Consider the following 19,410-nt stretch of genomic DNA (forward strand, 5'->3'; position numbering starts at 1 on the left):
GGAGATTGAATGCAGAATAAACTATGTAAATTTCAATACTGTTGTGTTTTACATTGGACTTGTTTGAGCTGTAGGTACAGTTTATAGTTAAATTTAAAAATGACTGCTTTGTTGGTAATCTGTAGACCCCAATGTTGGCTTCTCCAGGGAGCTTTTGAGAGACTCAGACTCGCAGGCCCCACGCTGGGCCTGCCTGGGTAGAGTCTGCCTTGGAGCCGACTTCCCGTGATTGGTGCTTCCCGTGAGAAGCACTGCCAGGAGCATTGGAGGTGGCGCAGAAGCGTTTTGCAGGGTGGTGCCACACAGGCCTTGCCAGCCATCTGCAGCTGCCACTCACTGATTTCAGAGACTGATAAAGCTAAAGGACTCAGACCAACAAGAGTATGAGGTCCTGGTCCTTTTGAGTCCCCCAGTATACCAAGCATTGGAATACTGCAAGTAGATTGCAGCTGGGCTACTTGCAGTTATCCTTTTATTTTAAGGCATTCGATTTCTTGAATATGTGTTTCCACTGCAGGGTGTGTCAGTGAGCTATGTGAATTGATCTTTTTATACAGACAGGTTTAGAAAAAGAGGCATGCAAAACACTCATGTCATGGGTTTGTTTTAATTTTTCTTGGTGTCATGGGTTTGTTTTAATTTTTCTTGTACATTTTCTATTAAAGTAATTTGTTCCTGTTAAGAGTGAAGAATGTTTTAAACTATGAGCTGTGAGAGTGAAGAAGCAAATTCTGTTTTCCTTATGTTGAAAGAGTTGCTCTAGTGAGCCACATACTCTAGATCTCTCCAGTTTTCACTGCCCAGGAGAGCAGTGGTTCCTGTTGCTGGAATTCAGGTGATACTCAGCAGGAAGACTTGTTTCTGGAGAGGCCACTTTAGCTTGGGGTGAGGTTAGAGAGAATTTTGGAGGAAATACTGGAAATCACAAAACCACGATAAAAGCTGATTTTAGTGTGAAGTGACTGAAGAAAAAACCAGTCTTGCTCTCCACTGGCCAAAGCTGTCGGTAGTGCAAGTTGCCTCCAGCCAGCCAGACAGTAGTGGGGAGAAGCCAGAGTGGCACAGGAGGGTTCTGGAGGTATCTTTGGACCCCTTTTCTGGAAGTAGAGATCAGCATAGGTGGGTCAGGAAGTGGGGGTTGTGGAGCCCCAGAGCTGGGAGTGCGAGGTGGGCTATATGCTAATAAACTAACACACTCCAGTGTAACTGGTCTGGAATTTCTAAGTTTTAGCGCATTGATATTATTTAGTGCCAGTTGTGTTAACATGCTATGATCAGACGTGTAAGTGGCAACCGTGATAGGGTGTTGTATATTAACTGCAAGTGGCAGTTGAGCTTTTTACAATGTTAAGACAGCTTTTAACACTTGAGGTGACTTTTTCTTGGAGCCAGCTTGTAAATATGAACAGTGTAAGATATTTTTAGCATGTTTTCATGTTAAATTTAAATGAATTTGAACTCTCTCTCTGTCCCCCCCCCCCCCTCTTCTGTGTCTGCCATGTAGGGAAGTATGGAAACTTTGGAGCTCCAGAAAGACGTTAAAGAAGAATCAGATGAAGAGGAAGATGATGATGAAGAATCTGGACGATTACGTTTCAAAACGGAAAGGAAAGAAGGAACAATTATTAGGCTCTCTGATGTAACTAGAGAGAGAAGGAACATTCCAGAAACTTTGGGTAACTTCCCCCCCACCCACATTTCTTCCTTTCCATTTCAGATTCTTCTGTAGTTTTATTATGATTAATTACACAAGAAAAGAAGGTTGGCTGTGGTTGATTGTGGTACTATCCAGAGGGTGGATAGTCTTGAGCTCCATGCTGTGAAAGGCCATCCCTCCTGGAGTGACAGTGTGAACAGAATATTTAAGAGTGTTTATTTTAAATGGCCCTCCTTTGGGAGTTTGTTGGCCTAGAGCTGCTCTTCTACAGATCATGCTCTTCCTGGCTGCCTTTGGGGTGGCAGCATAGGGATGCTAGACAGGGCCACACTGTCCTTCCAGAGACCTCCAGGGTTCCCTGGGCTAATTGTGGACTCATATTGGTTTTATTTTGTATTTTCAACACTCTCCTGGCCATTGTTTTATTTATTTATTTTCTTCTGAGGAAAAGATGGCTTGTCTATAGAAGTAATTCATTGAATGTCATTTTGAGCAAACTGCTGGTCTATAAATCTACTGTTGCTGGCTAACAGTAGTGACTCCACCCCTCTTTTTACAGTCTGTTGTGATGACCTTTCCCACCAAGCAGTTGTTCTCAAGTTTATGTGAGTATCAGAACCAGCCTGAAGGGGGTTTGGGACATAACTCAGTGGTAGATGCAATTGCTTACAGTGTTCTTGAGAGCATTGTTCAGCCATAAGATTTTGGTACCCACTCCTTGCCGTTATGATTCATTAATTCAGGATGGCATCCAGGAAAAGTGCAATTCCAGTGTGTTCCCAAATGCTGCTTTTTGGAGCCTGCATGCTAAGAACCACTAGGTCTGTGCTCCACCTTTTAGGAGGAGATTTTAGGAGGCAGGACTGTACCTGCCCTTTGGTCTTGTTGGAGGTGAAAATCAAGGTTGAACCTTTATAACTACCTCTATTACTTTTTTTAAACCATTGTTTTTAGGTTGAAATTGGGCATGTATCTTAAAGAGGCAGATACATCTTCTCCAGGCAGACACTAAGCTCCCTAGTCGCACAAGCCAACGGTAGCGAGCCATTCTTCTCTCTCATTACTGTAGGAAGTAGGATTTGTGTAGACAGTGTGCTATAGTGTCAGAGGTCTCTCTCTGCCCTCTGATTTCCTCTTTCTGTACCTTTTGGCCCAAGATTTCTCTAGAATTTTCTAAGTTATGGTGTAAAGTTGCTGGTTGGTCTGAACTTGTTTTCTTGGAGACATCCTAACATTTCTTAGAAACTTATGGTATTTCTAGCAAATCGGATCTGAAGTTGGCATTGGGTAAAAGAAGACGAAGCAAAGTTCTTAAAATAGAAGGTTAGGAGAAACAACTTCAGCAGGAAGAATTGATAGCATTGCAGAACAAACTCACTGGAGTGAATACATCGTGGTCTTGGGTGGTGATGAGAAGAACAAGGGCAAAGTCTCCACCTAGCTAAGCACTGAGCTCCCTGGGCAGCAGCATGGTGCTTTCCAGAACTAGGAAGGGTGCTGAAGTCAGGAGGAGGTGGCAGGTCATTACTTTTCTGCTTCTTTGTCTCGGGCCTCATTATCTGGGCTGTGACTTTCATTGCATACGTTTAAAAGTCCCAAGTATGAAAGCAGAACAACTGAGCCCCCATGGGTCCTTATGAAGTCTGAGAATATTAAATCACTGATGGGTGACATTGCAAATGGGGAGACCTTTACCTTCTGTAACCAGCTTGGCTGTATGGCCACTTTGGATTTCATGGGTCACCTGTGCCACCCTCTCATGGCCCATGCTGCCTCACTACTTATACCCACTTCCTGTGCCTTTCACCTCCACCCTAGCACAAATAATGACCTTGTTCTGAAGTGCCCAGCTGGCCTGTGTTTCTAAGTTTTCATTCTTCCTGCATCTTTCTCTCTTTTTTTTTTGACCGGGGGAGGGGAGTGGTACCGGGGATTAAACCCAGGGGCACTCGACCACAGAGCCACATCCCCAGCCTTATTTTGAATTCAATTTATAGACAGGGTCTCACTGAGTTGCTTCTTATCTTGCTTTTGCTGAGGCTGGTTTTAAACTCATGATTCTCCTGCCTGGGCCTCCTAAGCCTCTGGGATTATAGGCATGCACCACCACGCCTGACTCATCTTTCTTTTCAGGACCTTCTTTCCAGAGTCATTTTATTCAAAGAACTTACATCAAATCTTGTTTTTCTTTTCAAGGCATCTGACTGGTTTATAGTGATATTATCTTGAGACAAGAGTCTGGAAGGATTGATTTGTTGTGGACAAGTTGCCCCCTTGGGATATGGGGGGACAGAGTCTGGGGTCCTTAGAGGCAGACTGGCTATAAACATAAACAATTTGATTGTATACCATTCTTTTCAACATTAAAAAAGGACAAAATTGCATTTGTGTAGGACATGGTTATTTGGCTAAATAATAGGGCACAAAAAAGGTACTGCTCAACAGCACCTTTCTCTGTTCCAAATTTATGAGTCCTAACTTTAGAGAGCTCAGTATTTAGAAATAAGTTATCCAGTAACTGCAAAGTTAGTATTATTATCAGTACCAAAAAAAAAAAAAAAAAAATCCTGAGCACCTCTCCTAAACAGCTAAGTTTTCAGATGTGAAAAGACTCACTGAGACAGAGGATACCAGGGTGTATGGTACATTAGAAATTTGCATGAATTGTTACCCCTCAGTTAGTATGTTTCCAATGATAGAAATATCAGTCTGAGGATTGGAATAATTATTCTGTTGTATATTATTCCTACTTTTGGTGATGAGATTAAAATATTTGGCACTGGAGAATATATGTTGTCTCCAATGACATGCAGTTTTTGAACCAGTAGTATTTTTTAATGTTTTCATAAGAAATAAAAACTTTATTTTTTTTAATTTCAAGTAATGCTTGGAGTCCCCCATTTGACATAAAAGTTTGCATGTGAAATAATCAGTTCTCTTCCAAATCTAGAAGAGAGTTTTGGTACTTTGTATTTTGTTCAAATTCAGATACAGGGTGTTATCCTTAACTATGGGCAATACTAATTCAGATATATGACAGTCTTGACTGTTAAGAAATCTAAAGCACAATTATTGACTTGTATTTTGAATTCAGATTGGATTAGACCTACAATTTTGGATTTTTTTAAGTTAAGATTGTAGTTGGTTAGCTTTTTTCTCACTCAGGATTGTGGAAAGTAAACCTTATAGGAAAAGATTTGCATGCTTGTTTTCTCACTTTTCCTAAGTTTGGTGTGAGACTACATACTCAGAAGATTCATTAAGTCATTACATGCAAAAGATGCTGTAGGGTATAAATGGTGATTCTCTTGAGAATGGTGGTTCAGCAGGGTTGCCAGAACATGTGTATGTAAGCAAAACTTACTTTGAATGAAAGTGTCAGGACTATTCTATATTAATGAGGTGTCATTGACTAGTTTCCTTCAGGCGAGACCCAGAAACTCAGACCTGTGGGTTCCTTTACCCTAGGAAATAGACTTCAGATGGTTTTTGAAAGCAGTGCAAACCGTAAATAAGCAAGGCACCATGTTTATTTTAGTAGACTGGAAGCACATGTCCAGATTTTGTATTTTGCTGAGTGTCATTGGCACATGTAATATGTTAAATTGTTTTTTATTGCTTTATCTTGAAAAACCTGCTTGTTACACCTATATATTAACTAAGTTAATTTCATTTAAGGCAAAGGATCTGTGGGAAAAACATTTTTATATAGTGATAAATAGTTCAAGATTATTAGTGCCGGCAGTCATGTACTATTCTTTTTATACTGTTTTCTGTATTTGCACGGTTTTAAAAATTCCTTGATTCATTTATCTTGTTTAAAAAAAAAAATAACAAAAACAAAACTCTATCTTGCTATTTTATTTTACCAAATTGTATATTCCATAAGCATTTATTCACTTTACAACTATTGTACAATTACTTGTATGAAAACATGTTCTTAACATTTTAGAAAGGGACAAAACAGTATAAAACTTGGTTATATCACTCTGTATCTCTTTAGTGTCTGGACACAGTGCAGAAAACACTTAAAGGGAAATTAACATTTCAGTAGAAGTTACAAATGTAATTTCCATCCTGTCATATTTTGGTGACCTTTTGTGACAGCTTGTCTCAATTGGAGGAAAGCATTTTTACTTGCTGATTAAAGATGTCATTTGAAACCATTTTATTACTGAGGATAGTGAAATTGATCTTGACACTCAGAACCACTAGAAAAATAATTGCTGATTCACCACATAAAATGTGTGTGTGAACCAATCATGTAGTCAAGATTAGAATAAAAGTCTGTGCTAGTTAAAAGGAGATTAAATTTTCTTTCAAAAGGGGTTTAGATTCATTTGAAGGGGAGGAGAATACCAAGGAACAAGTTTCAAAATGAAATGTGGCTCAGAGATTTTGGAAGAGTTTGGAGATGAGTCCAAGAGGTGAACTTCAGGGATAGTTAATATTTATCCTTCACTGGGAAAGAATGTCTAAGAAGTCTTCTAGTAGTATTCAGCGACCTATTCAGAAAACACATCTACTAGTGAAGATCTGTTATCACACCTTAGATGTCATTTAAAATAGAGGGATCCTATTAGATAAATTGGGGTTTTCCCCTTAAGACCTTGGAATATTGTGCCAGTGGGAGTTCCCTGGGAACCCACCCTTGTCTCCTGCGCCCCTGATGGGTGTGTGGTGTGCGTGTGCGTGCGCGCACGCAGAGTTCAGCACCTTCTTGTTGCTCCCCAGCATTTGTGTTGGTGAGCTTTCCCCTATGTGATTTGCTTTCACAAGTAGTCCTTGTCATACTGCATGGACATAAGGAGTCCTCACAGAATGTTTGTTTTTATTTTTTAAAGGAGTATTTGAAATGAAGTTGTATTAAGTAAGTTTTTCATTTTTTAGGGAAATTACTTTGAATAATTTGACTTAAGTGTGCATTCATTAATAGCTTTGTTTTAAAGTCAAATTGATTTTGTTTTAAACTTTTGAGTCTCTGAGCTGTTGTGTATGAATGATATTCTCTTACTGGCCTCAGGGAGAAAGTCATGCTGGTGTAGGACTGGGGTGGTAGCTCCTGACCATGTAGAAGGAGCATGATTGCAGAGTGCCCAATTTTTAACTTCACTGCACACATTGTAGGGGTCTCAACTGAAAAGACTTTCGCGTTTTAGGTGAACTGAAAAGACTTTCGCGTTTCAATATTATTGAAAGAGAAAATCTTCGTCGCACAGATCTCACCAATGGGTGTGGGTCTTGCCCACAGAGCCATGCTCACTCCTGCTGTTGCAGGAGTTGGGACAGCATGTGTTCCAGTTCCATTGTCACGCGTGACCCTCCTGTTTTCTCCCCATGAATTCAGTGTGGGCTGTTTGAAGTTATCTAACACATGTATCTTTTCAAATAGAGCTTTCAGCCGAAGCCAAAGCTGCATTGCTTGAATTTGAAGAAAGAGAGCGGCAGCACAAGCAGGGCCGCTACGGCTCCCGGCGGGGAGGAAGGAGAGGCGGCTCTCTGATGTGCCGTGGAATGGGCGACCAGAGGAGAGAGGGCAGCGAGCGGGGAAGAATGAAGGACCACAGGCCCGCTCTGCTTCCTGCACAGCCTCCTGTTGTGGTAATCCTGTGCTTTTACTCCTGCAGCCTGACAGCTTTAGGACAGTGGGAGTGTGTTTCTGTGGTGGTGTGTTATAGGCTCACCTCTTCCTGGTCTGAAATTAAGATCAGCAATAGGACTCCTGCTTGATGTTTCTGCTTGACAGTTGAATTCAATTTCATAGTTTTCAAAATTCAGTTCTCCAGTATCTGGCAATACCAATATCCAGTGCCATAGCCACTTCCAAAGGAAGACTTGACAACCTGACGTCCAGTGGCCAGGCTGCACAGAGCCCTGCTCTTCTGGCGAGTTGCTCTCCAAACCCTGGTGTTATTGCATACAGAGCTAAGGCAGGAGTTGATTACATTAATATCATTTTTCCTTTACACTGTTTACTGTACGTTTTTTTCCCCTTAAATACCAATTTCTCTTAGAATAACCACCATATCCTATTCATAAAATTTATTCATAATTTAAGAATGTGTCAATTTCATTTAAGCTGAATTTTATTTTGTGTTCTCCTCGTATGTATTGGAAGCTGAGATAGGAGGTGTCGTGATTTCTGCATGATGGCCTTCTCCTTTGGAAGGCAGTGTTTGGAAAGAATGTGTCAAGAAATGTACTTAATGCAAGACTGTGGGCAGTGTCTCCCACATGTACCTCTTATGCTTTTATTGCCCCTTTTCCTCATTCATTTGTGAAATAACAGCAGAAAGGGTGGGTTTTTTTTTTGCCTTAGCAGGAGGTTCTAATTTTGTGTCCTGGCAGGGAAGAGAGAAGCCTGTGAGCTGAGGGCATTCCCTGGGCTGGTGGTGGTGGCACCTGCTGTTGCACACACAAGGTGCTAGGTCTCAAGCACCTCTCCTAGCACCCAGTCTGATCTTTAATTTCTTTTTCCTTCCCTGAGCCCTTGCACAATCCCAAGCCAACGCCATATGTGGCACTGCCATTTTAGTTATTGTTGCCTGTTGCACATGAGACCAGGTTTTGTGTAATTGTGTCTCTGTGATCCTGGGAAAGTCACAGAATTGCCTATCTTCTTATCCACTAAAAGGAGGAGCAGAAAGAAGACATGAGCTGCCTACCTTCCCAGAGAAGTTACTGCTCTAAAGAATGTGTGTGCATGATTTAATGACTGTCCCAGAAATTTAGGGTGACCTGTATCCTGATGGTGAGGTTGCATTGCGGGATTCTGATGGGACTGATTCAGGCTGTCCAGCCAACCAAATAGCTGCCTGACCGGTTTGGCCAGTGCTGCAGCTTCCTCTTTGCTGTCCATGGTGCTTGGCTGTTGCCAGTTAACTACAAAGGTCAGGGTAGTCTGCACTGAACTTACCTACCCAGGCCATCCTCTCCTGTTCTCTTCCCACCTAGTCTGTGCTGGGCCTTGATTGTTTACCCCATGTATTAGAAACAGAACTTTTGGTTTGTGTCTTCCCACCTTCCTTTGGTCAATGCTTTGCTCCTGTCTTTCATTATTTTCACTGCTTGGGTTGGTGGCTGATTGTGGGTATCTATACTGAGCCTTGGGCATCACTGTTGCTAACTTTTGCTTGAGCTGCTCTTTCTTAGGTATATGAGATTTTTTGATTGTTCTGTCCCCTCCTCTACTGTGATGTTATGATATGTGTATTGTTTTGGTGAGAATCTGTAAAATCCACTCTCTTAACAGTTATGAAATATCTGTCCCTCTAACTGTGTCATCTCTCACGTCTCACTTTCTCCCTCTTACTTGTCTTTCCCTCTCCGCGGGAGTTTCTTCACCATTGACCTTTTCCTAGCTCTGATTTTTTCATTTCCACTTGTCCCTGTGTCTTTCTACATGGACATTTCACAGGCCCTAAACTTCACTTGTTTAAAAGCACACAGGATTTTCCCTTAAAACTCCATTATGCTCTCAAATTATGACCGTGTTTGGTAGTCATTTTCATTTCTTCTGAAATGCACCTTGGGTATGCCTGTGTTGGTGAATGTGCTCTCTGTGGGGATACGGTAGTGAATAGGATAAACAAGGGCCCCACTGGTGTGCATGTGTGCGCGTGACAGAGGTGATGAGTGAGAGAAGCAGTGTCCTGGATCCTGGGAGCTGGAGAAAGGCAATTTAAGCTGTTCTGGAATCTTTGAAAAGCTCCCCTATGAGGAGCTTTTATAACAAAAACCATGATTTAGTTATAAAATCCTATTCCCCATTCCTCTGAAGTGTCTCCTTAATCTTCATCAGACCTTGGCCATTTCTCTCATTTGCTTCTCACCATTGTCTATTTATGGGCCTGTTTTTCCCTCTTAGCCTAGTTTATCCCAAATGCTGCCGTGAGGGGTTCTTTTCCTATCAGAGACATCACGAGGGATTTCTTGTCATGCATGTTGTATGTGGTGTAATAACAGATCTTTCAGTTGGAGTTCAGGAGCCTTCCAAGATCTGGTATCATCCCAGGGAAAATTGCTTGTTAAATTAGGTAGCTGCATAAGTAGTGTTCTATTGCTAGTTAGCTGTGGGGCCAGTTTGATTGGTCGCTAAAAGAAAAACTTAGAGAATCAGATTGTCTGGATTCTGATTCCGACTTTTCGCTTCTGAGCTCCTGGTATTGTAAAGAGGTTGATAGGAGGACTCACCTGGGATTGTCAGCTACTTCCCGTGCTGACTGCAGTGGGCATTTCAAATGCTCAGGGGAACAGGACACAGTAGCTGCTGTGAGATTCTTCTTCTCTGATAACCATGGAACTGAACAGCCAGGGATCTTCGACTACCTTGGATTGTAGTTTTCCTGTCCTCACCCTCCTTCTTTCTCCTTTTCCATGCTGTGCCATACTGTTCTCCTTCCTGTCTTTCTTCCTTGGACTTCTGTAAGGTGGTTCTGTTACTCACCTGCATGGCACTTTATTCTCTTCCTTCACAGCCTGGTGCACTTGCCAGCTTCTCAAAGAAGTGTCTCCCCCACCTCTACTGGAGTGGCTGTCTTTGGCTCTGGCACTTTCTTCTGCCTTCTTTCTGTAGCAGGGTTACCCTGGATGCTCCTGCCCGCCTCCAGACTCCTGCAGGAGGAGGAGCAGGTTGACTGCACAAGGCTGAGTAGGGCTTCTGTCCTGTTGCTCATCAGTCAGTTTTGCTCATTGTGTGTTGCATTGTTTGTTGAGCTGAATTTTTTTTAATTTATTTTTATTTCAAAGTTCATGCTGGCTGTTTTGGGGCCACCATTTCCCCAAGCCCCTGGCCTTAGATGACTGAGATATCAGCCCTCTTGTGAGTAGGGGACCAGCTTATTTATCCCCTGCTCTTGATATAGGTCGTTATTATGAACCTATGTCATAAATGTTAGAAGTTAGCCAGTGTAAACTTGTAACATATCAGCATTCCTTTACTTAAATGTTGATTTCTGTGCACTTTCTTTTCTGTGGTTTTTAGGCTCATTCTCCGAGACTGATCCCACCTCCACAACCTCAGCCTCCACCTCCACCTCCACCTCCTCAGCAGCAGCCAATCAGAAGTCTGTTTCAGCAGCAGCAGCTACAGCCTCTGCTTCCCCTACAGCACCCGCATCACCCCTCCCCACCGCAGGGAGTGCACATGCCCCCCCAGATAGAGGCCCCAAGGATGATGCTGACGCCCCCTCCTGTGACGCCACAGCAACCCAAGAACATCCACATCAACCCCCACTTCAAGGGGACAGTGGTGACCCCTGTTCAAGGTGTGTGCTTTCTTCAGTGCTGTTGGTGATATTGTGGGTCACTGTACATCTAAAGGGACTCACCAGCCACCTCACTGGAGCCATCACTATGGCAGAGCAGTTTCATTATCAAGGTGGTTGTGTCTGTGGCTTCTTCCCCCTTCACTTAGACACATTGGCTTGATGGCCAAGTTCATTTCTTCACAATGTAAATCTCTGTTTTATGACTGAGCAGAAAGTCCCATCCCCTGTTCTACAAGACGTTGGAAGGGCAGGGAGTGTGTGCCCTGTGGAGGAGCACAGTGCCCGTGTCTCAGCAGCTGCGGGATGAAGGGTGGGTGAGCGCATGCCTATGTGAAGAGAGGGGCTCTCATTAAAGTAGTTCTTTACATATTATATCATCTGTAGTTGCTTCTCCAAGTTTAATTTGTCGGAATTATTTTACTTACAGCAGCGTCTGATATTGTGTGATTTCCTATTAAATTCAGCGGAAAGCTGGCAGTTGGTTAAGATGCACACTTTTTCTTTATAATATGTGGGTTAGTATTAGAACTACAGAGTGGCGAAGATGTAAGGAAACCCAGGATGTCCTCCAGGAGTGCAGGTAGTGAAAAAGGACAGCCGGTCAGAGTTTATGGCCTGGTCCTGGAGTGCAGAGTGCAGGTATAGCACCTGGAAGCTCTCCTGTGAGTCAGAGTGGGCGTGTAAGGTCTGCGCTGAACTCCTAGACGTTTCACCACAAATTCCAGAGCTTGTGCCACATGTTCCTTGTCTTTACTGTACCTTTGATCTTCAAGTTACACTGACTGGGGGAAAGGTAAAATGCCTTTTGGGTATAGGTGGGGACACTAGAAGTAGTGTTTCATTCAGCAGAGAGCTACTGAATTTAAGCAGAAGTCCACAGTGCTGAGCATCAATATGTGTGTATACACAGACACAAACACACCAAACCAGCATTCTCAGAGCTTTATGCAGGCAAAAATACATTAAAAATCTTTTAAAATATTCTTTCTTGATGACACCTATCTTCTCTTTGAGGATGAAGAGTGCCCCATTATATTATTATTTAACCAATTTTGATGGAAGTTTAATTTGTTTGCCCAATTTTCACTATTATACTTACTATATGAATTAAAAACTTAGTAAGTGCATTAAATACATGGGATAATAGATTTGCCTAGACTGAAATATTGCAAGTTTTGAGTTCTCTTCTCACAGTGGGGACTGCAAGGCTCCAGTGAGGATGTTTTATAGACCCTGAACCTTCTGACCAGGCTTCCCTCCACACTGGGCCAAGAGCCTGCCCTGTTTCTCTCACACCTCTTCTCAGTTGCTCTCTTTTTTCTTCTCTCATTTTTTTCTCTTTAATAAAAGAAAAATGCTGATGCTTTGTAAAAATTACCAGCTCATCAGAGACTTCTGTGTAAGATTTTGTTGCTTATAATCAGATTTCTTCCTGGAGATTTCATCTTTACTTCTTCTCGTTCCTCCAGTTAAAGAAGCTTGGTATTTTTACCACATCATTGTATTGAAATTATTTTTGAGAACTGACATTCAAATTCAAGGTGTACAAAAGTGTACTGTGGTAGACTTTTGGTAGAGCTGGGTGTTTTATGTTTAGTACTTAATTTAAATGTGTCCTTGTATTGGCTAACAGACTTGTTATTCCCTCTTCTCCTGCGGTCAGAGGCATTCTAGTTTTTTCTTTGTTTATTCTGATCCTTTATACAGTACTACATAATCCATGTATATCAACTGTATAGAATTGGGGATCTGCATCCTCTTTTACATAAAGTCTTACAGATTGATCTGCTCTCCTTTTTCATTTCCCATTGATTGGGTTAGACTTTCAAGATACGAAAGAACTTCTGCCATTTTTATGTTTTCTAAAATCAGTTCCTGTGGGTCACATTTTTGCATTTGGTCAAGCAGTAACACATTCTATACACATTATCAGTTTAAATTCAACCTGTGCAGGTATGATAATGTGCAGAATTTCTTGAGTAATCATGGTAAATAAAAAATAGTTTATCCTAGCCCTTTATTTAAAAGTAACTTCAATCAGTTCTTAAGGTGTCTTGTTTCTGTATTTCTTTATTTGCCAGAAACAACTTCAATTAGAAGTATGCTGTATCCGGCTTTATCTGATGTGTGTCAGTTTGCTAGGGTCACCCTAACATGTACCACATCCTGGGAGCTTAAACCAGTACAAATTTACTCCCTCTCATTCTGTAGACAGGATGTCCCAGGGGAAGGTGTGGGCAGGCTGGTTCCTCAGAGGCCTCCCTGGGCTTGTGGGTGGCTATCTTTTCCCTATGTCCACACATGCCTCTCCCTAGGCGTGTACATGTTTGTTGCTAAATTTCCCCTTCCTACAAGGGCAGTGGTCAGGTTGGATTAAAGCCCACCATAAATACCTCATTTTGCCTAAGACTTTACTTCAGATGCATCACCTTAGAGGTACTGGATTTCAGCATATGAAGTTAGGGTAGAGTAGAGGGGACTCAGTTTATTTCATAGTGCCTGATCATCTGAGGGCTTCTGGGAGAGGCCTGCAGCACTTTGAGATGAAACACAGTATGATTTGTTTGTGAAGTAGTGAGCCTTTCAAAACTAAGATCAGTATAGTGCATGAGACACTTTAAAGAGCTTACCACATCTCATGTAGCCTCAAGGTCTGAAACTAAATCTCACTCCTTTCCTACCATGAGATGTCTTCTTTAAAAGTGATATGAATCCTTGTCTCTCTGGCAGATTGACTGTTCTGCCTGTTTTAAAAAAATAAAAAAAGAAGTCCTGGCAGAATAGATTATTTGATGTTTTTTTGTGAGAGTGTGACCATTTTTTCCAGTTTCCAGGGTATTCTGTTTCCCTCTTCCTGCCTGCCTTATTTTCTCCCTCCCTTCATCTCTTCCCTGATTCTAGTGGATACAGATTTAAATGCATATGTGATTGTGGTAGGAAATAGACTGGAATGGATACCCTAGATTACCTGGGTAGGGATGTGGAAAACAAACTAGGTTTTGTATTTTAGAGGAACACTCTCTTCTTTTATTGAAAAATATTTTAGTTCCAAATAGTAATTCACTATTCCTGTTTAAGCTTTGGCTTGTGTTATTGTGAGCTATTGTTTCTCCCTTCTCCTTTTACGGAGTTGTGAAAAGTACCAAGTTCTTACTTTACACGTAAACCTAATGGATTATAACATGTGCAGTACACATAGCATATACTACGTATATTCATCTGCATAGGATGTCTTCCTTTTCCAGTGGGCCTGGATGCCAGAGCCATGGTTGTAATGGGATTTGTTTCCTTGCAGTGCCCTTGCTGCCAGTACCGAGCCAGCCGAGGCCTGCTGTGGGACCCCAGCGATTCCCAGTGAGTAGCAGCTGCTCCTTCTGCTCTGATGGGGAAGAGCACACATTCACTAAAGATATTAATACCACACATGCAAGGATTGGTAAATATTGACAGGAATCTCTGTAGTGGAAAATGTTTGTTAAAAGCTTAAGGTCAATTTTTTTTTTTTTAATGGAGTTAATTTTGTTTGACTGTAAAATTGTTGAATTGGGATCATCAGTGGGATTCCTTTTGCCTTAAAGAATATGAATTCTGGTTTGTTATTGCTCTATGTTAAGTGGGAAGGAAAGGTCCTTGGCTTTATGTGTTGTGGGCACAAGGCGTGTATGGGGTAAGTGTGCCCAATTCTAGGGAATAAAAATGAGATTTCCTTGTTTTTCAGAAGCAATGCCAAAGTCTTGAGCTCTTCATCTTATATTTTTAACTAAATATTTGCATTTTAAAGTATGTTTAAAACAAAGCGTATTCATATTCTTTCTTGCATGTACAGAGGTGCACGTACACTTTTTCTGTACTTTCCATGATTCTGTCTGTAAGTAGAAAAAAGTCTATTAATTGGTCATATTAATTTAAATATATACATTTTACTTCATTTGAATTTTTGGCTTGATTTGTAGGTCATTCCTGATTTTATTAAACCAGCAAATACATGTTCTTTTTAAAAACTGTGGGAGAAAAAAATGAACCAGATGATACAATTTTCAAGTCTTTTGTGTGTAAACCAGAGTTTTATTTAGGCTAAGCAGTTTGATTTTCAGGAAATGTCAATATAATGGCCTGTTTGGCTTTGATGCATTTATATGTGTCATTTACCAAACAAGTTTAAATGAAGAACCTGCATATTTAATCAGGTGATTATTTAAATTTAACTTAGTACTAGATTTAAGGTTCCGTGTATTTGTTAGAAGCTGTCTTGATTTGTAGTCATTGTGTATGAATTCTGTGATTTCTGAAGCTGCTTCTTAACTGTTCTCATTCCTATAGTTAGCTGTTTTTTTTCTTTAGAATACTTATCAAACTCTAAAAATTTGTTCTTTTCAAAAATTATTTGAGTATGGATCATTCAAAGCAGTTGTTTAAATAGCTAATTTTTTTTTTTTTTTTTTTTTATCTTTTGGTACCAGGGATTGAATCCAGTGGTGCTTGACCACTGAGCCACCTCCCCAGTCCTATTTTGTATTTTATTTAGAGACAGAGTCTCATTGAGTTGTTTAGCGCCTCACTGTTGCTGAGGCCGGCTTTGAACTTGCCATCCTCCTGCCTCAGCCTCCCAAGCTGATGGTATTATAGGTGTGTGCCACTGTGCCCACAGTAGCTAAGTTTTATTAATGACATTACCCAAGGATAATGTGTGATTTTAGTCCTTAGTTATACTTCTTCAGATGAAGTAGTTTATCTGCTAGTTACTATAAAGCACCAACATTTTTAAGCATTATTTACCTTTTTTTAGGATTGTGAACCTCTACATTCAGATGATTATTAGACTTGTTTTCATCTTTTATTTGCAATAAAAGGATAAAATGTGATGTAAAAAAGCAATTGTAGTTTTAAGAAACAGACATTGAATCAGTATTTGTAATTGATATTTTCATAAAAGTTTGTTCAATATAAAATTAGAAGTTATTTGTAATTTTAATTGACTTCTATTTTTCAGTTGTGTAAAAAGAACTATATCTGATACTTTAAGGAAAAAAAAACTTATAATACTACGAGACTGTTACAGGAGAATAATATAGTAGAATTTTTGTAACTAATTGAACTTATTTTTAGGTTAAGAGTACTCTGAAGATGGTAAATATTGTTGAATTGCCTGTGATTGCAGAAGTTCCTGCAAGGTGTTGAGTTTTTGTTTTTGAGGTGGAGAGTGTGTGGTGTTAGGACATACATGGGCTAGAAATTAGCTGTGTACATAATTTGAGGAAATGTTCAGTGTTCACCACTTTTTGGTTCAGGTTGCACCTGTCTTTTAAGCCCTGTCTGCTAGATCTTAATGCTAAAGTTTCTGGAACTTGTGCTGTGGAAAATGCAGTGCTTGACGTCTATAATCATTCTCCTTTGGAGAAAACGACCAAATGTGGAGCCTGTTCAAAAAATACAGTAGAGGTACAGTGTTTTATAAAAGTCCCCATCAAAGCACCGTTTGAGATGGAGAACAAACTCTAGTTTGCTTCCTGTCATTTTACTTCAGCCAGATCTTTGTTGGGTAACCTTCCCCCCACCTTTAAATTTAGTTGCTGTGAATGTAGATTTGATTTTTGTAAACATTTAACAAGGTTCTACTTTATGCCAAGTGCTCTGCATAGTGCTATTCCCTAAACTATGAAATAAGGCAAACATAATTAAATGGAGCCTAACACATCTTAAACTAATCTTCATTTGAGTACAGTTATTGAAATAGTGAAGACAGTCCTGTGGCTTAACAAAGCCCACTGGGGAGACTTCCTGCTGGCCACGCACTCTGTAGGCTCTGTCCTGGTCCTTCTCTGTAGTATCTCTATAGTAGAGAGAGGTCCAGTCAGTACTGACTACATGGAGTTTTGCTATATAAAATGACTGTAGGAGCACATACATAAATAGATAAAACATTCAAGTTGGGAAGCCTAACATGAAAGTCATCATAGAGTCTGTTTGACTCAGTTAATTTCCTTGCATAGCTTTTTTTTCTTCCCCTACATAAAATGGATTTGAATTCAGAAGTCTTTGTGCCAGTCTTTAATTAATTTATCTATTTATCTATCTATCTATTTATTTATCTATTTATCTATCTATTTATTTATCTATTTATCTATCTATTTATTTTTTACATGCATGACAATAGTGGAATGCATTACACTCATTATTACTCATTTACAGCACAGTTTTTCATAATTCTGTATATAAAGTGTGTTCACACCAAATTATTTCATTATACATGTATTCTTTTTTTTCATTACAATTCTTAATATACATATATACCACGATTTTTCATACTTTATGCCAGTTTTTAAGAAGTTGGCGGTTAAGCAAGAGAAGATTCATTGTGATGTTGTCTTCCCAGCTTAGCCCCTTCAAACTAACTCACTGCTCTGAGGACAGCTGCTGTGCTGCAGAATTTCACACAGACCACACATAGGGTTCTTCCTATCGTTAGAGGTGTGAATTTACTCCTGTTTCTGAGATTGTCTGTAGATAAACTTCTGAACAGAGTCCCAGTCTTCCTCTACTCAGCGGTGCAGGCTTTGCCAAGTGCCTTTAGCCCAGAAGGTGTGAACAGAGAGTTGTTGGGTAAATGTGCACAGGCATTTAATATTGAGTTATCTTGCTATTTATTATCTTGTTATTTATTAGAAGCTCCGCATAGAAATTATGTATTATAATCTATATTTCTTACTTCTTTTGTTGTTTTCGAGGACACATAGTGAATTTGCACAGTAGAGCTACATCCTGCATACTGACTTCAACAAGAATCCAGCTTTCTATCCCCATGAATAAAGAGAGAAAGAGCAGACCATAGGCAGAAGTAGCACTAAATTTCTTTTCTTGGGTATAGGGATGGAAGCACAGGGTCTCCATACCACTGACCCACATCCTCAGCTTTTTTTATTTTGAGGTAGGATCTCAGTGAGGTGCCCATGCTGGCCTTGATTTTTTTCATTCTCCTGTCTCAGCCTCCAGAGTAGCTGGGATTGCAGGCATGGCCACTGTGCCCAGCCATAGATTTCCAAATCTTAAAGGGTCTTAGAGGGAGAATCTGGCACTTGTGCTAGGATGTTCCTTCTTTTTCCCAGCAGTGGTAGACTTTACTTGCTTGAAAGTCAATCGTGTGAAAATATTAGATATACTTGGTTTATAACTAATATGTCTACACATTTTCTTAAGTGACATTGCCTCCAGATCTACCCCAAACCCCACACTGAGATGGAACTCAGGCCCTGCACATGCTAGGCAAGCCCTTTGCCACTAAGCTATACCTCCAGCCCATGCCTACAGTTTTTTAATTAACAATGATAGAGAACTGTAGGTAACCTAATATCAAACACTTTTTCATGCAATTACTTAACATGTTAAAATAATATTATTTTTATTATATTTTTTTAAATTCAAATCTTTGGCCAAAATAGGTATTCTAGGCTATGCCTGATGTAGTGAAATAAAGTTTTATTTCTTGTTATGAATGTTATTGAATTGAATAAACGATTTCTAAAACAAAGTTTTTTGAATGTCAAAGTGACATGTCATAAGAAAAGGACCCTTATTTTTTATCATTTTGTAAGACATTGCTTTAGCTCTTGGCACATGGGGGAATGCTGCGAAGCACTTCGTAATTTAGGCTTCCCGCTAATAATTACATTCGTGTACTTAGTTTTAGTTACAGATTCAGCCATTAGTGCTGAACTCTGAACTCTTTCTTACCTTTTATTTCCAATGGCCCTTTTTTTTCAAATCAGCTAAAATCTCTTTTGCAAATATAAATTATATCTCAATTGATAACCCCATCAGTTTTGATTCTCATTTGATTCATACCCAAATTTTAATCTTCCTGATATAAAATTATTGGTAGTGGCAGCACAGGGTTCACAGGCCCTCCTTTTTGGTTCCTTGCCATGGCTAGTCTTTCTGTCTGGCTTCCACCACCACCAGGCTACTCTTTGTGTTCATGTCAGGACCTCTGAACGTAATTTCACATACCATTTGTTTTTGTTTTATAGGGAAGAAGGAATGGGGTAGCTAGTCTACCTTAATCACAGTCAGGTTGTTTTTCATTCTGAATGCTTTTTGTTTTACACATTAGAACTCTAATTTGTTTTCTTTCTCAAGGGCTGTCCCTGATATTTTGTCATTGATATGAAGAATAAGTCCTTGTCATTGTCATTGATATGAAGAATAAGTCCTTTTCGTATTTGTGTGTTTTCCAGTCGTGTGTTTGTCCTCAAAGAGATGTTGTTTTTAAAGTTTGCTCACTTAAAGTGACTAAAATGTCAATTGTTGGAATATTTTAAAGTGTTGCTTTGAGATTTTGCCAGTCTAGTTTTTTTTTCTTTCTGTTTCAGTGCAATTGCTGCTTTTTGTGGACAAATCACAAGTTATCCACATTTTAAAGGTCCTTATCTCTAGGGTATTTTAAAACCAAATCAGTCCTTTGATTGGATAAATGATATTTTTGTTAGC

General features: G+C 40.0%; 1 protein-coding gene across 5 annotated transcripts in view; it reads left to right on the forward strand.

Moving 5' to 3' along the window:
- The window catches only part of Rbm33 (RNA binding motif protein 33), a 98,620-nt gene that overhangs the window by 38,288 nt on the left and 40,922 nt on the right, over nt 1-19,410 (forward strand). For all 5 annotated transcript variants that reach the window (XM_046455134.2, XM_058582857.1, XM_046455136.2 and 2 more), the window contains 4 exons: nt 1,505-1,676; nt 7,050-7,258; nt 10,641-10,923; nt 14,222-14,280. In XM_046455134.2, the coding sequence (XP_046311090.1) occupies nt 1,505-1,676; nt 7,050-7,258; nt 10,641-10,923; nt 14,222-14,280 (723 nt within the window). The remainder of the gene's footprint in view (nt 1-1,504; nt 1,677-7,049; nt 7,259-10,640; nt 10,924-14,221; nt 14,281-19,410) is intronic.

This window comes from Marmota monax, unplaced genomic scaffold (genome assembly GCF_021218885.2).
Source record: "Marmota monax isolate L192 unplaced genomic scaffold, Marmota_monax_Labrador192_F-V1.1 WCK01_AAM20220418_F8-fsc00226, whole genome shotgun sequence".
In the NCBI taxonomy this organism is placed as follows: domain Eukaryota; kingdom Metazoa; phylum Chordata; class Mammalia; order Rodentia; family Sciuridae; genus Marmota; species Marmota monax.